At 38.6% G+C, this 23,928-nt stretch overlaps 1 protein-coding gene across 19 annotated transcripts in view; it reads right to left on the bottom strand.

Moving 5' to 3' along the window:
• Positions 1–5,104: 5,104 nt before the first annotated feature.
• KDM6A (lysine (K)-specific demethylase 6A) overlaps positions 5,105–23,928 on the bottom strand; it is a 127,713-nt gene continuing 108,889 nt past the window's right edge. For 7 of the 19 annotated variants that reach the window (XM_010580228.1, XM_010580230.1, XM_010580233.1 and 4 more), the window contains 8 exons: positions 23,237–23,301; positions 23,060–23,134; positions 21,060–21,208; positions 19,930–20,044; positions 17,670–17,857; positions 16,269–16,410; positions 10,958–11,084; positions 8,052–10,042 (listed from right to left, as the gene is read on the bottom strand). In XM_010580228.1, coding sequence (XP_010578530.1) covers positions 9,746–10,042; positions 10,958–11,084; positions 16,269–16,410; positions 17,670–17,857; positions 19,930–20,044; positions 21,060–21,208; positions 23,060–23,134; positions 23,237–23,301 — 1,158 coding nt within the window. In that variant the 3' untranslated portion in view covers positions 8,052–9,745. Of the gene's footprint in view, positions 7,463–8,051; positions 10,043–10,957; positions 11,085–16,264; positions 16,411–17,669; positions 17,858–19,929; positions 20,045–21,059; positions 21,209–23,059; positions 23,135–23,236; positions 23,302–23,928 lie in introns of those variants that run through there. The other 12 variants (XM_010580232.1, XM_010580236.1, XM_010580238.1 and 9 more) reach the window with 6 other exon arrangements.

Genomic DNA, 23,928 nt, shown 5'->3' with positions numbered 1-23,928 from the left:
TTCTTGGCTTCCTACCTTTAAAAAACTCTATACTTGCACCTCTAAGACACTTCTCATAAAAACAGTGATTTTTTTCCCTGTTCTTTTCATTTTTCTTTTTCAGGGGAAATGTTTTCTGCTGTTATCTGTCTCAGAGATAACCCTGTAGAACTTCTGACTGGGGCACACAGGTAAAAGCTGAAAGATGCCGAAGTAGGATTTACAAGTCAGGCTGCAACTTAACAACCACACGGTTACAAAAGCAGTACAGTGCACAAAAACACGGCAATTTCCTCATCCATGTTTAGGAATACCAAAATCTCTTGTTGCATTTGAGTGCTGTGACAGATAATGATAAACAAAACCTAATCCACGTGGAGCTGAGGTCTTTTTCTCCTAAGATGTCCACCAGCCCTTGATCTGCTGTAGGCTGGTTCTTGGCCAAAGTGCAGTATTTTGCTGCAAAACATCATGCCACGTGAGTGCTTGGGATGGCATCCCCATGGGGCCACACTGCCATTTCTCTGTAACATTATACTCGGTCAACCTGTCACTGAAACAATTTTTTTTATTTTTTTATTTTTAAATCTGCCAGCCAGGTATCAGGTATCTGCACCCTTATCTGATGACTGCATGTCACCATCCCTAAGCCAATCTGCCCAGGCATTTCTGCCTCCTCAAGCGTAACCATGATCACTTTGCCACCTAAAAACTCACCTTCCCACGTGCTCTCACAACGCTCTCAGGGTTGCATCAGCCTGGGAAGCATGAGCAGATAAAAGGCCGGGCCACATATTAAGGAGCAAGTGCCCTAACCCCCCGTCCAGCATATCTCGCAGCTCCTGCTGACTGGCCTCCCCAGGCTGATCTAGCCCCAGGGGACATGGGCCAGCCCTGCCCCGAGCCCTCCGTCAGCAGGACTTTGGGCAAACCGCTGTTGTGCTACTAAAAGGCTCTTACGTGACAGGGGATACAAGCAGGGTGGGCATCATTTGCTCTCCACCGCCCAGCGGACCCAGATGCCCTCGCTCCTCCTTCCTCCTGACGCCCAACGCAGGAGCCAGCAGAGCTGCCCTGTTTGCAACACATACGTCCCCAAATCATTAGCCTTTAATCTACAACAGCAGAAATAACACCAGCATCTCATGAACGAAACAAAGTCCTGCACACAACTACAGAGCCATAAGTCTGCCCCGAGCCTGCCAGCAGCTTCTGAGCCCCTGGAATATGTTTCCAGATCCTCATCTGTGAAGACATTTGCCCTTCGAGGCAGCCTTGGACTGTTGGAACTGAACTGCAGCAGACGCTCGTCTCATGTTGCGCTGGACACCCTGCCCAGTGCTACTACCCACAGAAAAACCCTCCATACTCCCCCCCCCCCCCCAAAAAAACCCCCCAACCCTGTGGCAACTGTGACTGGCTGCTAGTTATTTTCCTTGGCTTTTTTCACAGCCCAAGTGAGGCTATTCCTGGTGGCTCATTTATCCTCCACTAGCCAAAATTCACTCTTGAGGTCCACTTCGGTTCTTAAATAGGTCATTTTTGCATCCACCAGAAACTGGCCTGCAGAGAGGAGGTGACCAAACGCTGGCTGCACCCACTGCCCACCCCTCAGCCCTCTCCAGGCTCTGCAACAGTCCTTTGAGTTACTGCTGCAGAAGTCAGCCAGCCTGTGGGACAGCCCACTGGCGATGATATACTGGAAAAAAAACACCCCAAACCTCAAACCCCTAAACTTTCCATATCTTAAAACTGAACAGATTAAAACTCCAGCAGCAGCCAGGATGTGAACTGCACATTGCACTTGGCATATGGCATTGGAAGCTAAAGGTGCCTGACCAGTGCTGCAAGAAAAGTCCAGTTTACTCAAAGGACTACTCAGTTTCGCACCAGTTTGGTGCTGAAAAGTATGGAGGAGGGAGGGGCTGAGAATATTCTTTACTCCTGTTCATCTTTCTCTCTGGCTGGAAGGGTAATATAAATGATAACCCACGCATGTGTCACTGGACACATCTTACTCGACTTCTCTCGGTCTTCCCTTGTGGTGTCCTTTCTGCTCCTTTCAACGCTTTTAAGTTTTTGCATGTACATCATAGCCAACTCTTAGATACCACATTTCAGTGTTCCCAAGGACTCTGGCAATGGCTGGGTTGTACGCCTTGGCTTTAGGTGGGGTTCTTTCAAGCACATCCCAGCTCCATGAATTAAAGGAGTTAGTGCTTTAGCCCATTTGTTTAACCATTAGCCCATCAATTAACCATTGCCTGGGCTTTGCTATTTTTAAATTGTTCTCTCCTATCCCTGTTCTGGCTTGGGTCTCCCTTTTCACCAGCTTCAGTCCCAAACCCACATGTCACTCGCTATCTCCTGGGCAAGAGCGCGCATTTAAACCAGGCCTGAAAATACCTCCTATCAGAAAAAAATTATGGGACGTGTCATTTGAGAGCAGTGCTCCATCCTGCTAGGAACCGCTAAGGAGCACGCTGCCTTCTGCGCGGGAGGAACCATCGCCCTTCAGGAGCTCGGGGGCAGGACAGGAGGGAGGCAGCGGGCTCTAATGATAAATCCATTTCCATCCCACCTCCACCCTCCACACGCTTGCCCCAACTGCTGTGTATACCCAATGCCCTGCCGTTCCCCACGCAGGGGCAGCAGCAATTGTATTTTAATGCTTTAACAAGGCCCATGGCAAGAGGGGGCCGGCGGTGACCCGTAAAACGCCGACACTACTGCCCAAGCGGTGAAGCTGGAAGCTGAGCCCTCCCTGCTGCTGTCACTGTGAGGTGCCTTTTCCCTTCTTCCATCCCTCCAGTATGTTTTTATGGCTTCCCGAAGTAAACAAGGACCGTACCGAATCTTTTGAATCTTTTCAGGGGTGCTCAACCTCTTCGTGATCCCCCCTCCCAGCCCTTACCACCAGCGCTGCTGCTGCAAGCGGTGGGAGGTAGCCCAGCCTGCTGGGTCCCGGCCAAGCACCGCTCCTCCTCCACACTCAAGTTCTTCCAGCCTCTGGTGGCAGGACAACAGCTCCTGTGGGGGCTCAGGGGGTGTCCCCGTGTTCCTAGCCTAGGCACACGGCTCTGCTGACCCCCACCCCACGTAACGTCCCGCCGCGTGGGCTTTGCCCCAGGTGCAGCGCGGATGCTGCTCTCCCTTCCATTTTCTTTAGTTTTGTACGTAGCTCCTGGCATCAATAAGGAAATCTGGCACGTTCCTCCCCTGCCCCCATTACGGATTATGCTCTGCTCTCCCCCATTTTTGGAGGAATGTCGTTATTTTCCTGGAATGAGGCTGCCCCGGGGGCCTGGTGGGCCCCATGCCCACATTGCTGCCTTGCTAGCAGCCTCCTCCCTGGCATCCTGTGCCTTCCTCCATGGGGCCCTGCAAGTAGCAGCCCCGCACCGAGCTTGCTTAAACTCCAGCTTCGTCTTCAGGTTGCACTTGTCCGGGCATCACCCGCATCCCTCCTTTCCTCTGCTGTCAGCACCAGTGCACTGGAGGCAGTCAACACTGGTAAATGCACGGCTGGCTGATCTCCCAGCTGCAGTGCTTCCTCTGTCTGGTTCCCACACTGGCTAAAGCAGCCATGGAAGATTTAGCTTCCCTTCCACCTTTATCTGTTGGCCCCATCTCAGCCGTTAAATTTGTTGGGCCATGACTCTCCGCTACGGATCCAGACATAAACGGCTCTGACCGAGGGAAGCTCAGGCTTAAAAGCCCTCTTCCTAGACCTCTACACCAAGGAACATTTTTACTTGAGCACCTTCCCAGGATCAGGGCAGCAACCAAGGATGAGCACCCTCTTCCCTATCATCTCAGTCAAATCCTTGCGTCTTCCATCTCCCAATCAATAAACGTGTTTGTGGCCAGGATATCACCAACTGTGGAGTCCCCAAGCCTTGCCCACCTTTGTTCCAAGAATCCGTTACACTATGCTGAACTGAGCCAAGCTGTACTCATTTAAGCAAAGGAACATCATTTTAATACTACTTTGAAAGTCCTTCTTCCAACTAGAAAGGCGCAGATTCAGGATACTGTGTCTTTAGGATCAACAAATTATCTGCCATGTAAATTTATGAAGTTTGGGGAATTTTCTGTCACTAGATACTTCTCATTTTCTAGTGACCTTTCTTTAAATACTTCTTACTTACATGGCTACCAACATCACTACTTCTAAAATGTAACCACTGGTAGGACTTCACTTCTCAAAAAAAGCACAGATACTGCTCTCAAGTTATGTACCTAAAGGAAGGCTTAAAAATCAAATACTCTGTTGAATATATTTATGGAAGATCTTAAGTTAAGCTCAGAAACACATTGACTATTCCTTCTCCCCATTTATGGGATCCCTTTGTTGTCAAGCTCCTCCAGGACAGTTCTTGGATTCACAGTTCAGTAGCAAATGGTGCTACTTATTTCTAATTCTCTCTTATCTTTAATTCAACTTTTTACTTTTTTTTTTTAAACACCCACTTATATCTCTGGTTTTGTCTACCCCCTAATAATGGCCCTTTCTATTAGTCCGTACCTTTCAAAAATTCTTGCAATAAATACCACATCTTTGGCCATTTTCATCCTTTAACACTTCCATCTTTAATTTGCCTGCTACAATAACTGGTAGCCACAAGCAAATCAGAATCATTTTCAGTATGGCTCAGCTGTGGAGCTCAAGGGTCCCAAGACAGAGCTTCCCTGCAAAGTCAGTTATTCCCCTCCGTTCGGCTTAGGCTTCCCCCCCCCCCCCCCCCCCGCCCAATTGCTAATGCTTGGAAATATCCAGAGATTACAAATGCTTCACTTGCATCATGCGCTTTGTAATTTAAGAAGCAGAAGTGCTTCGTAATAACTACAATTGATAAAATATTAACTTGTGCTTTTTTAATAAAATGAAACAAAAGCATTCTAAATCATAGCAGCTTATAGATCAAAACTGTCCATCGGTTAGGAGCATAGTGTAATTAAGAAGTGTGAAAACTGCAAAATATTAAAACTCTGCAGCAATTCAAATTCATGACAAAACCTTCATGCAGAATGAGCGACACTGCCTGATGCTCTACTGATTTGGTCTACTTGTTCATTGGTAAATACGAATTTTCTTCCTTGGTAATGGCATATCCTCTTTTCCAAAGGGGAAGAAAAGGTACAAAGCCCTTTTGATTAGCACACAGTAGCTCTTTCCCTAGTTAGCAATTATTCTTTTACAGCACTGAGAAATGAGGACTTTTTGTTTACCATTAGTTGAGGTAAGTTATCTTGCTTTTATTTGGGTTTAAGACTACTGTAAAGGAGTAGCTTTTCAGTTGCAGCATGGTTTGTCAAGATTACAATATTTATGACTGCATAAAATACATAAGTAAAAAATTATGATTTTGTAGAGTTTGTTATCAAGAGCTGAGACTTAAATCTTTACAGAACTGCAAATACTGGCTTCCTAACTGCTAGCTGATAATTTTGCTGGCAAGAGCATTTGTTTTGCTTTTCTTTAATCTCGATACCCTTTTGTCCAACTGTTGTAAGAACTAGCAAGAAAGTCATTTATAACTACGGATAGCCTGTTGTAACAGCATTAGACAAGCTGTACCGATTCTTCATTAAAACACCCTTCGTTTGAAACTACAATGTAAGAGGCGATTCTTTTTGTTCAAAGAAACTATCAGCATGCTCTGTGCCTTTAACACTTCACATTGATTACAAAAAATTTAACAATGCAATCACTAACATACCCCACTAATGAGAAATTATGAGAAATTGTTTGATGCAGAACCTTCTGCATCAGTCAATCTGATCGATAAGAAAGCTATCAATTTTGAAATTTAGATTTAATGCATTTTCAAGAAGCTAATGAGAAAGGAGCAACTTAAAATAAATACCATCATTAAAACTGCAAACTGTTACAATGATATATTATAAACTTGTCCTAAATAAACCTAGTGCTTCAAAAATTTACCAGTGAATTTGTATTACAAAATATGTGAAAATACAATAGAATACCACAAAACAACGACCTTTTTTGGGGTCAACAATGACGCCAAGATGATTAGGTCTTAACTTTTTCAATTGTTACTAGAACATATTGTAATATATAAGTTGCAATTTGGTTGAATTCTAGAATATATCCCCACCCAAACTCAAATTCACCTTTTTCATTCCTCCTCTAAAACTAGTGCCAAACTTCCTGTCAAAGCCGGTATTTTTCTTGAAGAGCTTTAAAGTTTAGCCGTTACTTATTTTCTACTACTACATTTTGGCAGCAACTATTTATTGGTCTGTTATTGCAAAAAGTGCAATTTAACAATAAACCAGTCTGAAGGTCATTCTATGTCTTGAGGATACATACCATATATTTCTTTAAAAATAATCATACTTTTGTAAGCAATACTTTACAGTAGACACCTCAAATCTACCATAGATGTAAAACTTAAAACGAGAAAAATTTAGTCTCTAAATCTTTATACACATTATTTATATTCGAGTTTCTATATATATTATATATATACACAAGCACAAGAGTATATATAAAATATATATAATCAGATTCAAAAAAGAACAAAAACTGGGCACTGTACATAAAATCTTTTTAAAACTCAAACAATAGAAAAACTTTAAACATTAAACAATTTTAATAAAAGTTTCTGTACAATGCTAAGCAGTTTTATTTACATATAGAAAATGTAATAGGAGTAGTGTTTGAAATTACAGAACTCCTTAAAATTTCAATGGCAGGTAATCTGGAAAAAATAACAGCATTCCATTCACAAATATTTTCAAGCAATAAATATGTATTTATAAATAGTGTAAATTTACATCAAGATTAGAAACAAAAATCACAAATCTGAAGTTTATTCCTTAGTCTATGTGCAACCCATTTATCTTTGTGACTTGGCTGTTAATTGTTTTAAATTTTATTTAGGAACCAAAAGTGTAACCGTCATGGTTTCAAAACAAGACAGAAAAACATAAAAGCAGTAAAAAATTTATATCACCTAACTCTTCACATTAAAAAAAAAAAAAAAAAAAAAAAAGTTGCCCAAAGAAAGACTTAAAATTTCTAACTACCTTACAAAGAAATGACCAGCTAAGCTAGTACTTTTTCCAAGGGAAATTCTGAAGGGGAAAAATGGATGAAACCAACTCATCAGCCCAGAAACAGAGAAATACAAAAGAGGTGGTCTTCAAGTCAGTAGTCTGTATAATGTTGCCAGTTTTGTCAGATATATACAAAACATGGAATTATTTTTTGAAGTACAGCTGGATGAGCTTTATTTGTTTTGAGTTCTGGAGTAGGAGGCAGTGCTCTCTCCTGTCCAGTTGGTTGACACTCCGCACTTGGAAGGTTGCATAGACACAGCTTTCAGCCAGCAGCCTTACGGGATAGCTACAAAAATCAGTGGTGCAGAACTGGGTCACTTCCTGAATATCAGAAAAGTTTTCATTTAATGTCCATGAAAAAATGTCAAGATGAGGAGGATGGCAATGGAGGAGCCTGAAAAAGAAAACATTAAATTACCTTTTCTACAAGGGTGTAAAACTCAGTTGTTTAACCAAGACCTGCACAAATTGTAACCATGAGAGTTTAAAGTCACACACACTACTCTTTTTACACTTCAGGACTCTTTCTAGTGGATACTGGCATTTTCTTCCAACTTAAGTCAAATACAACGTGCATTTTATGACTACTCTGCATTAGGATTTTGCCTATGCTGCAGACTGGAGTATGCTGTGGGGATGTCTGTGTTAATACAATGTGAGCTGCCAAAACAAGTCCCACTGCTGCAGCAAAGAGCTCCATGTGGGCTCAGTATAGATGTATCTTTATATATGCTAAAACAGGGATTCTCAACCTGTTTACCAGTGGTGGTGGTGGGGGAGGGATTGTCCATTTGTGGCTTCTCCAAATGCCTTGCAGCCTACTTTTTCTTTTTTTTTCTTCTTTTTCTCTTTTTCTTTCCCTCCCCCCTCTACCTAAACAACAACATATAACTCTGAAGTTAGGATATCTGTGGAAAGGGTCTCAGGTTCTCTGACAAACGGACAAAGTTGTTTCGGGTTGGGGTTTTTTTTGGTTTTTTTTGTTTTTTTTTTAATCCTGGAAGACAACACCAGAGTGCCTGATGAGTGAAGCAAGCTAGATGTCTTGTTCCTGCCTGCTTTCAGGAGACAAGGTCTAGAAGATACCTAACTATTTCCCAATATTATACTTTGTGGTATTACCATCAAAAAACCCGAATCTTTGTTGGCATTTCCTTCTCCTCTTTTCCTGCTCATCAGTCCTGTCATGATGTGGAATCCCTTCAAGAAGCTACTCACAGTCTTTAAAGACACTTTAAATCATATGATAGTACCCACTTATGAAACAGTAACACTAACTGATCCTCACGTTTGCTCACAATACTTCACCCCAAACACAAAGACTCTTTGTTAGGCCTATTGCACCTTTGCCATCTGAGATTATCTTCATCCTGTGACTTGTAACAAAGCTTAACTCTTCTAGATGAGAGAGAAGTCACCTTTAGGCTATGACTCTTCTCAGTTGAGATTGTATCCCCTTTAAAAGAAATGAATGTGCACACCAATTTCACAAGAGAACAATTATTAACCCCCCCTTAGGGCTGCAGGTATAGGCTTTGGTAGGGGAGGGAGCTACTCACAGGTTGAGAACCCTTGTTCTAGGGACAATATCATCAGTGTTACCTATATGATGTTATAAACACAGACAACAAAACACCCCTCCCTCCCCGCTCTTTTCCATACAGAAATGTTCTTGCCCATTTCCACTCAACTGGATGACGTATCTGAGAACAGGTGTTTATTTATATGCTTTTCTGTAACAGATCATCACTTCGAAATTGCAGTATTTCACAAACTACAATGACAATGGGCTCCTAGAAGTATGAATTGAAGTTCAACCACCTCAGGCTCTGTAGGACCAATGAAGAGAATTAAATTCAGAGGACATGGTCCTGCACTCTTGCCAGCCTCTACTGCTGAACCTTGAGGCCTCACCTCAAAAGGTCACAACTTATCATGCTACATGATAGCATTACATGAAATAGTTGTCTAAACATACATTTTCTGCGGCACCTGGAAATGAATCAAAAGGCACAGCCGTTTCTGGGCTGTTGCATTTAATGCAACACAAAATTCTCATAACGGTTAGTCCAATGTTTGTCTCCTTTGACAGAAAGGCAAGTCTTATAAATAAATCCAGCATCGCTTTCACTGCGATTACAAACAAGCCATCTTTGCCTGAAACAATGAAACCTGGGTGAAATGTTAGGACAGTTGTGCTGACACAGTTCAAAGCAGGAGGCTGCCATATATAGCACAAAGCTATAATGGCAAAGAGGCTTTTTGCTTTAAATTGAAATGCAAAGGAGGCCCCAAGCCAAATGACAGAACTGTTTGAGAGCATCCACTTGCTAAGCAGAAGGACAGTGCTGCTTTGGGAGGGGATGGGTGAGGAAGGGGAAGGAAGGGGTCTGAGTGCATAGGATGCTCTGCTGCTATACTGACTTCATACCACAACCAATGTATTAGAGATGCTCTTGAACCTGGTGCTAGTTTCTCCAAGCTTCACTGTCCTGATTCTTCCCATCTCCATCTGATCCAGTTATGGTCTTCAGGTGATCTCTATTGGATTTTTAAAGCCACAACTTTATGAATTGTAACATCATACTTTTCCTGAAAACTCAGCGGTTATGTTGTGCAGTAAGTTACTGTACTATTTCACATAATTCTGACTCTTCAGCGTTTTGTTCTGTAAATATCACACACAACCCATACCTCCATTTGAATCAGAAAGTCCATGGCACTCATACAGTGGAGTACCAAGACAGTCTACAACTGCTTTACAAATAATGTATTTATGCACCCACTTATTAATTTGACTTACTAATGTAAATTGATCATAGACTTGCATCAAGTCCTCCATTTTGTACTGTTCTAGCACCACAAAATTTTCCAGGTTCGTGCTTATCTTTCGTGCACAGTCTTGGCAATGTACGACATAGGTCTTTCGAGAATTGCTCTCACTAGTGACAAAAAGCAGATCAAAGACTTCCACCTGTTAGATAGGAAACAGAAGAGCAACCATTACAATTTAATTTTTTAGAAGTTAAACCATGTAAACGGTATTTTCTTCAACATTTACAACCTTACCTTGTGCATGCAAAGAGAAAAATTAGATTTGTTCGGGGAAAATCTATCCTCCTAAGGCTCAGGCAGAGAAGTGAAATACTGTAAAACCACTAACATTACATTGTGGATGTCTGGATGAGCAGCGCTATGGGAAAGCTTTTGGTCAATATTGACAAAAGCAGGATTCATACTCTAACTAGGGGTTACTCAGTAAGGTGGACATTTATAACAAATATACCTAATTTTCCTTTTTAAAATTTGTCTGCAAAAGAAATTCATGATTTATTTCCTTACTACTCAGTCACATGCGCATCCTGCCCAGGAGGCTGAGTCAGAAGATAACTAGAAACTGATATTCAGGGGGTAGGAAAATTTTATTTTCTTTTATGCTTCATGAAAACTATTACCCAATACTTTAAACAAACTATTAACAGGAAGTAGAATAAAAAATTTCAGGAAAAAAGGTATGTCCTTAAATTCTCTCTCTTTTGGGGATGTTGTTGACTTCTAAAATGAAGACAGATACACCTTTAAAATGAAGCTCAGCAGATCAAATAATATGCAGGAAGGGATAACAACTCTTTATAATAACTGAGAATTGAAAATCGACCTAGTGAATAACAGTACTGTGGAAGAGACTGCAGCAAAATACAGCCTATGTCTAGAAAAACAGCTTGATAAGCTCTTTGAAGACAGTACTGCATCACATATATGTGCTTACAGCATACAGTAGCTGCTGCAACTTAAAAGCAAAACTAAAATAGCAACAATAGCAAAAGACAGGACAAAATTTAAATACATATTATAGTAGTACACAAGCCCAACACATATTTTTACTGACCTCACAAATGCTACAGTAATGAGCTGGCTCGTCCTTTGCTCGCCCATGCCAGACAATCTCTTTTCCTGCAGCAATTAGAGCTTCCCTCAGTGTCTGACACTGTTTGAGAGTTCTTAACAGGCAGTACCTGCAACCAAAATCAGCTGTATATTAAGTTCAATATTCAACTTTATAGCAAGATTCAAGTAGGCTTAAATTTCTTCCAAGACCCTGTACTTGGAGTTTCCTCTTCCTCTGGGATTTCAGAACAGCTGACTAATAAGAATCACTGGACTCATGACTTAGGTAGAAGTTAGACCACATGCTTATGGACCTCTGCATAGATTTGCTCAATTTCACTACAGCCCCTTGCCCTGCAAACAGGCTGCGTCTTTCATTTTTGACTGGAATGCATGAATGGCCTTTTAAGCACAATAAAACAATGTGTTTTCAAAAGCAATTAATGTATTTTATTTTGAACTATGAATTTATCAGCAAAAAGTCAGTTTGAACTGCCAAGTTCAAAATAACTGTTTACATTTTGTGTAAATGACTATAGGCTAATCCAAGGAACCGTTTTAACTAACATCCTAAAAACCTTGTTGCTTCCTCAGCACTACTGAACTTTCAGTCATCCAAAGTCTGAAAACCCAAGTTCTGACGGGAATCACTCTACACACAGTGGAAATAAAATCTATCAACAGGTATCTTCTTCCGTGTAAAAGGAAAAAGAATAGACAGGTTGATATTAGAAAAGGAAGTCCCTTCATAGGAAAAAAAAAACCCCTAACATTGAAAAAAACAAGTACAATTTTAACACTTATTTTATGAATGAAGAAAAAAACTGGTCAAATGTCAAATTAAAATCAACAATTCCATGCCATCCTTCTGTAAAGGATAAAAAAAAAAACAAAAACCTTCACAGTTTTATACAGTTCTCTTCTGTACTAGAAAATCTAACTTGTTTTCTAGCATTGTATGAGCTACGTACATACCCATAAAAAAATTGGCAAAATAGGTCGCCAGATTTCTAAATTACAATGTTATTTACAATAATTTTTAGCTCTCAGCTATCCTATTTATTTGAGCTGCAGCCTTTACAGCCTTTAATTTTCTCCTCCACAGGGTGGTTATGTTACACACTCATTAGATGCAGAAGGAAGATTGAAAAAAAACATAAGGGGAGGAATAAACATTGGACGGAAAACAAAGTGCTCAAGAGTTCTATCAAAATGTTTTCAACTTGATCCTTCTCCCATTTTAAAACCTTAAACATGTAAGATATATGTTCTGTATTTTTTCAAAAAATGTTTCTTTCATGCTTTTCCAAGTAGTTAATAAAATCTTAGGCTTAGAGATACTCTTCTCTTGATGTTTTATACTCAGACTGTTCATCTTCACTAAAAACACGTCTATGGCTTCATTAATACCCTGACTGTAAGAATAATGCAAAACTGAAAGCATGTTTCTCCATTAAACATCGTATTTTCATATACCGAATTTCAAGAAAATTAAACAGCTCATTTAGCTGTAACTCCTTCAACACTTTCAAAGTTCAATGTTAAAGGGACTTATGATGCTAAGGCCAACCGTATGTGATAGATCATGTATTAATTCACTTGAGTGTTGGGCTAATGTGCTTCTGACAAGCTCAGTAACTTTGGTAGAGCATTCTTTTATGCAATACTGCCCAATTTCAAACAAACTCAAAAGCTACCATTCTTCTCTTCTGCTGTTATCTGGAAAAGTCTTTGGGTATGCCAAAGAGCAACTGGAAGCACATCTGCACACTTGCCACCATTGTTCTCCAGTCTTGACTTCCAAAGAATTTTCAGAGTTTTCTAGTGTTACAGTTGTGAAAAAACAATTGCCCAAAATATAACCCACATATAACACTGCTGCAACGTTTGCCAAATTTGCAACCAAAGCCAAAAACAATAGCTAGAAGGTGAGTTCCCCCTCCTTAGATAAAATTCAGATCCTAGTAGTGGCACTTGAAAACGTAAATGTTAACTATTTCATGCTATCAAAGAATGGGAGAAAGCATACAAACCACCACTTTGAAAATGCACCACAATTTCCTAAAGTTTGGGAAGCCTAAAGCAAGTCAAAAAGGTTTCTAGCAGTCACATTGTGTAAGATAAATGGTGTCAGCTTTTAGTATTGTAGGCCTGCTTTTATTCTTGTACAGTGAGAACTCAGTTAAAAGAAAATCTAAGACCATAGCTCTCCCTCAATGTTTTTCAGGTATGGCATCAAGAGTATGAGTAAATCATGTCCAGCCAAATTCAAATATTTAAGAGAAGAAGATTTTAAAATGGACATCATCCTGATTTATTCTAGAAGAGCAGTGAGAAACCTGTTTGAATATTTAGATATCCAGTAAAACTTTTCGAATTGTGGAGACCATCCCAATAGCAATGCAAAAATGACCTCTCTGAATCTTTCAGTTATATAACTTCCCTACTGATACTGAAATATATTTTATCTGGCTTCGCGATTTTGTGCAAAATAATTTCTCCCATGTCATGTTCTTTTACATTTCTAAAACTGGTTTTGTAAAAGAACTTAGTATTTTGGTTACTTTGGAATTATTTTTTTAAGTGTTTATTACTATGTTCCTACTACCTAAAATTCTTCTCTTCCCCAGATGCATTTGTAAAAGTCCTTCTAGCTTCCATCTAAGAGGTTTGCGGTTAATTTTTCTTTTCTTGAGGGTGGTGCTCCCTTAGTCAAGTTTTAAATCATTTTGTCTGCCTGTGTTCCTGCTCATGATTCTACTGTTAATATTAAATCTTTAAGAAACATCTAATGAGAAAGTTTCAGTTTTTGCTCTTTATCTTTCATCTAGCAAGACAGCACCAAGTTGCACATTAACTAAAAATATAAGGAGGCTTCAGACTTCTTCCAAAAGCGAAGTTTCCTTCTATTATTTTTTCCCCTACTACTATTCTATTTCTTTTCATCATTAATCTGGTTCCCAATATTTATATGCATGCTTAAATTTTAGTTTACTGCCTCTGTAGTGGTTACTCTCACATAACCCAGTAAGGCACATTTGTATTTATCTTTCAAATTGGAATTACAAACTACTTTTTATAATTTTCCAAGAGCTATTATTTTGTACTATTCTGATACCTAAGAAGCCCCAGAGACAGAAGTCAAACTACCTAAACAATTCAGGTATCTTAGATGTGCAATTTCAGATACAGACCTGTATTTGGCAAAAAGGTGACAGCTGTGTCACTGATATATTTTTTTCTTGATGACAAATGAAAAGTCAGCTATTCAAGATGAAATTCAACCAGCTGTATCAGAAATCACTCTTTCTCAAGTGTTTTTATACACATGCATACACATACACACATATATATAAACATACAAATGTCTGTATTTTGTACATATTAAAATCCAGGAGCAGTGGACAATAGCTACTTGCCAGCTGGTACTATTTTCCTGCAGACAAGCGGTCCACAGGAAAATTATGCAACTGCATAATCATGAAGGAGATCATGAAGATTTCTGCATTTCCAGTATGCTTACAAAGCCATGGTCAGATACTAGACTGTGTATTCTGGTGACACCCGTTTCTATTAACAGCTATACCATAACTACAGAAGTGACCACAACAAAGAGTTATCTCGGGTTACTGCTACTACATGTTACAAGCCAGAGCTCATCGCTGGATCTTCTTCCCCTCTGCACACATAGCATGGAACTTGGGATGTGGCTGACAACTAACTTGAATGGAGGGCTTAATCCAAGTACACTGGAAATGGTTTCAGTAGGCTGGAAAAAGCAAATGTATGCAAGACTTAAGTTTGTATCTGCTCAGTCATGTTTTTTCTCCTTTTAAGCCTAAACCATGGCAAAAACCCCCAAACTTGTGCAAATGCAAAATACAAGTGCCAAAATATTGAAATCATGTTTTGCCAAAAACATTCCAGAACTGCTTCAAGCTTTACAATAGATGCCTGCTAAGCTTGGGAAGATATACATATGAAGATAATTGTGAAATAAGTTTGTGGGTTTGTTTGTTTTGGTTTTTTTTAAATGGACTTTCTGGCTTCCTCCCTCCCACACCCTGCTTCTTTTCCCCGTTTCTCATTTTTAACTATTCAGTTTCTCCTCTCCCTTTTATGACAGCTGGCATTGTGAATATGAGCACTAATGGCTTAACTGAAGGGGCAGGACTGTCAAGGCTTCAGCAAAGATTTTCTTTCCCCTAGATATTAGTTACTAGATTTTAAGAAAGTATTCACACATAAATGGTATTCCAAAAACTAGCTTTATGGTGACTACAAACCTCCCTGTCTTCGACTTCCAACATTCTTGGTCCTTACAAAGTTACCATTTCACCAATTCCACCATTCTGCAACAGATATTCAAGCTTAAATTCCTACTGTAAAAAGGAGTCTCACTCAGATGTCACCAATAAGTCCTACTGGGGGGGGGAAATAAATTATTTTTCTTTGCCCTTCCTTTGCAAGTTAACCCACCCATTTTTTTAAAGGTCCATTTCAATGCAAATTATAAAAGGATTCAATGCTTGTGGATCCAGTAGGTTGGTAAGACTAAAAAGTGCTCACGCTAGAAGCTCTTTGGTAGGCTTAAGGAAAACAAGAGACTGCTGCTACCAGAGTATTCTCCTGACGAGTAATTTGCTTTGGAATTCATTCCTCCACTTTGTTTAGGACAAACCTATGATATATGCTGAAATGTCCATTCATTCCTCAACCTAGGTTGCAATATTCCTAGCCTGGAATATTCCTGCATTTTGGAATATGCATATGAGAAATGTCACTAAACTCAATTACCGTTTTACACATCAATTAATTCATTGTTCAGAAGAGCGAGCAAAGGGAAGGAGGCTTTCAAATTCCTACTCACCTTTATTTAAAACATTTATACTGGATCTCAAAATGACCGTGTGTGAGCACTAACTAGAGGTTCTAGAAATGTAAAATTAAGTTTAACCTTGCTGTAAAAATGATCAAACATCCAAATTCTAGTATTTGGGTTGGTGACCTAATTTCATTGTTTCTTATGTACCCTGAACAGCTTTTGTCATCTAAGTCAACTGTTTCTGTAAACTGCTATATTAAGTCTATAGCATTTTTAACGAAAAATTTAATTAGATCACTCTAAAGCTATGCCACAATAACATCAAATAAATAATAAAATTAATGGTATCTATAAATGGATTCTTTGAAAAACATAAAATATTTTTGGCTTGATTCTCAAAACCAGAGAGGATTACTTACAAATCAACTATTGTTTCATGCTTGAAGAGGAAAAGGGTACAGTAAATGTTCAAATAAATAGAACTTACTTTATCATTTCAAAAAGCTTTGGATCTGAGACCTTGATATTTCGAGCCATGTTCCATGAAAGATGAACCATGGGTACTATGGACTTTACACTCTGCAGTTTATTCCACTCGTACCGTTCCACTGCCAATTTATATTGACAGGCTATACAAAAACAAAATTACAAAAGCAATTATTCAAGTTAAGAAATAAGTATCAAGTGCAGCCAAAGTAATCTGATTATAATAAAAAAATTACACCTTTTAGGGCTAGATTAAACTTCATTTGCAATGACCCATTCATTCCAACTAGACTTGAATTCTGTAAAATTACTCTTTAAAAATTGTATTTATGATGCTAAAAGAATGCACAATGCTACAGCAGTAACTATCTGTGAGAACAAGTTACTGACAAGTCTTCAATTTCTATGGTGAACAGAGAGCAATATTTCAAAAAGGTTTACTTAATAAATTTTCAAGTATTTCAGATTTAAAAAAAACAACTAAACTTGAAATGTCTGCATCTCACTTTATTTGCTCTTTACCATAATTTCACAATGCTATGGTGTATATAATACGTCTTGAAAAGGAAGACTGCACCTTGAGAGATTTGTTGCAGTAAGTCAGACTTTTTCATTAAGCAGCAGCGTACTCACCCTGCCCTTTTTTAAAAAAACATTCTACAAAATCTACTGCAACTTAATAAGTGAGCTCTGTATTGGTCAGTCATACAATCCTGGATATATACTATTTATTGCACCATAATGAAATAAAGACACACCTTAAACTATTTAAGAAAACGGGAGTTCTTTGAAAATACATTCTCTTCAAATGCTTGACAGAAGCTCATTTTAGCTATGAAATTTCCTTCCATTCTCACATCTAAAAACCTTCCAACACCATGGTTCAAAACTAAAGACTTCCAAAGCAGTACGTCTGAAAAACCTAATACTCCTTTATGAATAAAATTTTACAACTGTTCGCATTTCCTAATGCTTTTACTAAAGAGCAATTAGGTATCTGTTGTCCTGAAAAAGTTAGACTGGACAAGTCCTTAAACTCATATGTAAGCTACAGCACAGTCTGCTGAGTAGAACAAATTTTGAGAGACAAAGTTAAAAATGGCCTACAAGACAGAGTGTATAAATTAATATAAACATTTTATTCTGCTAGTATTTGCTATACAACTGTAATTTTTACAAACCCATTAAATGAACGAGCGCGAAGACTGCATTCTTGCTCTTTCTATTCCTCTTACCAATGGAATTATTTAAAGCTTCAACACACCATGTTTTAAAATACAGTATGTTCATTTTTTTAATCTAGTAAAGCATGGTAAATTAGTAAGAAATGACAGGTTCTGTGGCATATGTAGTATAATATTACCTAATTATGTAGTTCACCACAGGCACTATTCAACCATACCTGTAAGAGGGCCAACATTCCACGCAATGTTGTTGCACCAGCCGATAGCCTGAACCCAATGAACAGTGCCAGCATTTATCCACACTAAATCCCCTGGTCTTTGAATAAACCTATAAACTGGGACATTGGCTTCATACAAATCTTCCAAGTTTGGCCACCAAGATCCCATGAGGAAATTCATATTATTCCTGAAACAATAGGAAAAATAAAGTCTTCAGCATTTATCAGCAGACATATTAGTGGTTGATACTTCAACAAAATTACCTGTAAAAACCGATCATCACAAAAAATGCTTTCTGCATCTAATCAGTGACCTGGGAGGACTAGCCAAAAGGAAACTTTCGTCTATAAAATTCCTGATCCTAATTCCATATTTCACATCCTGCATACATTAAAACACTTAACCATCTAGCTGCCCATGTGAAGTCAGTTTATGGCTTCCAGTTATGTTCTTTAAGTTTCCCAGTATTTTATTAATGCTGAGGCAGAGAAATCCTTGGTCAGATCTAGCATGACACTGCTGCTGCTTTTTTAACCAGTGCCTGATTTTATATACAGGCCATACCAGCTCTTAAGAATGCTTTCTGTTTTGAACAACGCCAGCCAGGTACTCGTACTGTCACTGTACACACGTGAAGCTTGTCCACACAAGCAGCAACCTGTTGGCACCATCTCAACTGTGATCCACAGGTCTATGCTATATTCAGCCAAGAAATGTCGACCCACCTGAGAAGCACGAACAAACACCTCCATATGGATTTCCTAAGCGTGAACTCTTCCACTATAGTCATGCAAAATACATACGTCTCTCCCATACTTATCCCAATTTTATACTGTACCACGGGAGATCCTTCACAATTCATAGTTTTCAAAGAAAATTCAGTGCCTCTGTCAGGCACTCTAGACATTTTATGAGGTTACCAAGATCTTAGTTTCTCTGTCACCCTTAGGGACAGTGTCATGTGGGTAAAAGGCATGTTGTCATAGAGACGCAATTGCATCAGTGGAATTACATTGAGATGGCTCATGTTTGTAAAGGTGGATGAAATAAGAAAGGTTGTCAGTAGACTGGCAGAAAATACAGAGTACAGAGACACCGAGATGAATTTGCAGAACTCTGGAAAAGTTCTGAAGGAAAGTCAAGAGCTTAGTCCAGTTTTAACTGGGCTAGGTAAGAAAAAAAAATTCTCCCGTAAGATCAGCTTCAGAGGCTACTGCTTGAATACTAGCATGATCAGGGGATGCAATTGCTCATATAATTTTTTTTTATTTTGGGGGGGTGGGGGTAGGGGGGTGGGCATAAGGGGGTGCATATGCATGTGTGTGTGTTTTGTTTGTTTTTAAAGCATCCACTCAACACAAGGCACAACACAGAAACCCCAGTCTTGGATATGGTTGAGTATTTCCCCAACGGTCAGTGCACCTCAACTTTTCCAGCAAGCTACAAACACATAAGTGTATGCAAAGCATGCCATGACATGTCCTGAGGTCTAAGTAAACTAAGCTCTCCCTCTAGATGCAGCAAGAAACAATGCCAAAACACCAATTACTCTGTACTCGCTTGGGTACAACATATACATTAATCATAATAAAGATTAACAGCATATATCACCAGGAAAATATTTTACTCCATCAGTCCTAAAAAAACAAAACAAACCCCCAATTCCTTCACCCTCAACTTTTTTCTGTCACTCCACTGCAGTAGCCCTAGAAGCCATTAGAAAAGCATCACCATTTGGTAATAGTAGAGGTCAGCTTTAATATGCATAATACAGTGCCCAGATAAACAGTAAGGACTACGACGGATTTTCTGATATGGAAATGTTACTACTAAGAAAACTGGATTGGTGCCACATAATACACATTGCTAGCAGGCAGCCTATGCTTATAGTAAATTTCTGATCCCCCTTAATGCATAAATTTGAATCTTGAACCTAGATGAGCATTTGCTACTACCAATCTCTCACTTCTCATATTACCTTCATTCCTGTGTTCGAAAAAACAAATAACAGACCTAACGCTAATTTTTGAGAGCAAAGCTATCACAGGCAATCCAAGTTTCTGTACACTGTACAAATGTCATATTTTGTATAAATTCTAAATTTTCCATTTGATTTGTTTTAAAAGACTTTTCTGACTACATGGAAAATCTGTAAAATAATGTCCTCTTACACCACCCTCAGTGATTTTCCCCACTTAGGTCTGAGAAAGACACAAAGAACTTGATAAAAATAGAGGAAAAACAGCACGCCCAGCTTACTTTTCACAGAAGTCATTCATGACACCCCAATAACTTTCAGGGACGACAAACCATTCACAGTCACCTGGACCAATATTTATATTTACTGAACAAAAGTTGTTATTTTCTTGATGACCTGAAATTTAGAGAAGAATACACACACTTTATGTAAGGCTGATCTATCAAAATGAAGCTATGAAAATGCAAAGTTACAATTACTAAAAACCCCTACATCATAGTTTAAGTATTAGTACATATTTTTATATGACACTTACACACACTATTTAGGTGCTCCATGGTTTTAAGAAATGCAATTAAACTACCAGTGACAACAGAATTCTGCTTTTGTTAGTTTGTGGAAAATGAAAACCCGGAACTACCAATCTTGTGAATCTGACCAATACTTCAGCAGTTCCCTTTCTGTAGAAATAAATGCTTCAAGATGCTAAAGCTTAGATTTTGTGTTTTATGATAGCTCTTGACAGTCCCAGTCAGGAGCAAAACTTCATGACTTCAGGCACTGAATAGACAAGTAGTAAGAAAACCTGTCCCAAAGAGCTTTCAAAATCAATGTAGAAATGCCAGTATTTTATCTTCTTTTGACAGCTGGAAAACCGAGCCATAATCCCTAATGGAATTTTCTAAAGTTGTACTTCAGAAAAAACAGACCCTGAAATTTAGTCCAGATCCCTCATGTCTCAGTCCACTGCCCCAACACAGCACTATTCATTATGGAGGATTGAGTTCTATCCTCAGACAATAAAGAATCTAAAAAGTCAAAGTATACTGATTTCTATGATTGCACGAGACCTACTTCGGAAACCTGTAAAAATCTTCAAGGCATGTAAAATACAAATACTGTCCAAGGATATTAACCCATCCTCTTTGTCCTCTTAAAGAATTCCGCATTGCATGCAAGAGGTTAGTATGGTAATTTCCTAGCACTGCAGAAATCCAGAAATTTCCACTATGAGGTAATTTAGCACTTCTTACACACAGAGTTCAGTTATACAAGAAATTAAAAAAATAATGAGTATGTACAATTTTATCACGTTTAGGCATGCTGTAAGATACGGAAAATCTGCAGTGCAATTAAATCAATATTACAGGAGTAGAACCTGATTTTTTTCGTGCAAAGAGATTATACTCACCTGGTGTTCTGCTTCCTGGAACCTTCATGTACAACTGCACTGTGTTCATGCCCAGGATGGTATGACCAACATGGCTTAGAAGATTTCCTGCTGATACCACACGTACAAAAGCAGGAAGTTTTGTCAGTTCATGGAGTTGCAACTTCCACCTGCAGCAAAATAGCAAATCAACAAACTGTGAATCCCTAAAACTCTTAGAAGAGTTTGGGAAATACAAACATTTTCAAAAATTTGTTAGCATAGGAGATAAAGGAGCAGACAACCTACTGCTATATAACTTAGCATCTCTTAAGAGGGAAGTTGAGACAATGCAATACCCTTACTTGACAGTTACAGAAATTTAAAGGACAATTTCATTTAAGGGTGAGCTAAAAGCCAGGGTGACTCACTCTCGCAGTTAGCCAGTCTGCTGCTATACTGCCAGAAAATTCTGCTTGCAATTTACGCCTCTGTGTACATCTTTTCCAAGTGAAAACGGAGCTGTGCTCTCCCCACACTCTAAGCCAGCCAGTCAGAAACTGTTAACCATGCTTTCAAGAGCCAAATGACACGATGCTACAACATATGTCAAGAAGACTGTCTAAATATACCCTAGCCTGTGCACACAATTGTTGTGACCAAGAACGAAGTTAACAACATGCATGTGCTACAGAATTGAATACCTGCATTAAGAAAAAGACAGATCTTCAGACACAAAAATCCCAGGACTTAAGTGTGGAGCTCTGTAATGTCACCCAGGTGTCTGTGTTACTCTTCCAATTTCAAAATATTTCCAAATATAATCGCAAATCTGACAGGCTCGTTGAGGGGAAAGATAATTTGCAGCAAAAGCTGAGACTGCAGATCATAAGATCTGGCACCCTGGGATCCTACCAGAACTATTTAAAGTATCAAAATCCAATTCCCTATGAGCCTCAGGTTAGTTATGCTTAGGTTAATTTAAAGTCTCTCTTCCAATGGTTTGCTCAGAGTGCTAGTTTATTAGCAACAATTTTGTATCTACAGATAGATTTTTCTTTAGAAAAAAAATAGCATCAGTATTTAAAATTTTATAACAATCTCTGATCACATACATATATACACGTATTGACCTTTCAGTAACTACACCACTAAAGACTTCAGCATCTTAAGTGGGCCTTATTCCCCAGTTTCAAACACCATAACCTTTTCTTCTGCTCTAATGATTGAAGTAGATCAGAATTTTTGTACTGTAGCTGGCATGACTGGCAGCCTAGACATGCTGGATCTTTTACAGAAATACATACTAACTAGAGATTGAACCAAATAAAAAATTATTACTGGTCAATAAAACCATGCTTTCAGAATATTTCTAATACTTTCTGATGTTTTTCTGAGCTACCTTCATCTACTCACAGAAGGATATGTAGTCTAAAGAATACTCAATTTATTCCTTATTTTTTTTAGGTTCTGGGAGAGGTATCATGGTTTATCCACAGGTAAGCATTGGTCTGGTCTTTACTACATATTTTGAACCCTGTTCCTGGATAGAGAAGCAAGAGCTATGAAAAAGTGGAAGCAGACAGGATGACAGTAGGAATAAAAGGAAAAAAAAAAACAAGTAACAAAAATCCAGACAAACAAAAAAGAAAAAACATCTAATCTTACAATTTCTGTGCAAAGACTGAAAACTTGGTATTGTCAGAAGTAATTAAAGTTGTAAACAATTTAAAGCCTCAGAATGAAACAAAGGGAATGTATTAGAAGGAAGTCTACAATGAACATTTTCTGATGGATGTTTGAGTTAATTTCTGGAAAAAAATAAAGATCCTGGAAAGAAAAGCTTGAAAAGAGATTTTATAGTGAGAAGGATTCATAACAACAGTTTAAAGACCAAAGGTAACAATTTCATTGTGGAAATGGGGTGTGCAACTGGAATTGGGTTTATCAACAGACTGATGTCTGAGAAGAATGCATTGGTTTTCCAGAAGGAGTATCATACTGTAGAATACCACTGTGAGGAGACACTGTAATCAACTTACTTTTTGTCATCTGACAGGTCAATATTGGTCCCAAACTTGATTGTTTTAAAAGGTCCTCTTCTCCTCCTCCCAGAGCTGCAAATACAGAAAATAAAATAGGTGAACGTGAAAATGGGAATGATGTAAAAAACCCACATAAAACCAACTACAGAATTATCACAGTTATACCACACTTACTTATCCGAAGATGTGGATTCATTATCTGAGTGGTCCTTGTGGTGACTCTTCTTCTCATTTTCCTCCTATAAAATGCAATTGTGGAAATGCTTTTCTATATATGTAAATATACATAAAAGTAAGAATATTTATAAAATATATAGGTATAAAGTGATAACATGTTCACAGAGATAAGCACACTTGTTTCAAGATGCGGGTGCAATCTTTAAAATACCTGTATCTAAGATTTTATGTCAATATTACTGTTAAGAAAATTTTTTAAAAAGTTGTTAGTCAAAAGCCATTGCAAACAATTCTTTATGACTACAAATTCAGCAAGGCTCAGGGCAGGACAACAGAAAATGTCTACAATGTAAACATTTTTGCTAGCCTACATTAGAGTTACAAACGAGTATATTGGTTTGCTTCATTATGCAGGTGAACTGGAATCCAGTCTTAAGGAATACTGTTAACTTTTTCAGATTAGAACATTTACCTTCCTTCAAAGTCAAGCAGGTAACCAGATATGAAACTGGAATGAATAGTATTTATGAAATTAATTTTATAAAATCCATTATATAAAATCTTTTGAATTTTTCATAGCCATATGCTATTTTAGCACTGCAGTAGCTAGGACCATGACTAGTGGAAAAAATCTAACCATATTAAATGATGTAATCTGATCTTCTTAGCAGAGTGCTCAAAACCCTATT

The sequence above is a fragment of the Haliaeetus leucocephalus genome, unplaced genomic scaffold (assembly GCF_000737465.1).
Source record: "Haliaeetus leucocephalus isolate CR32 unplaced genomic scaffold, Haliaeetus_leucocephalus-4.0 Scaffold702, whole genome shotgun sequence".
NCBI classification, from domain to species: Eukaryota; Metazoa; Chordata; class Aves; order Accipitriformes; family Accipitridae; genus Haliaeetus; species Haliaeetus leucocephalus.
The sequence above is the reverse complement of the archived record's forward strand: the minus strand, read 5'-3'. Positions and strand labels throughout refer to the sequence as shown.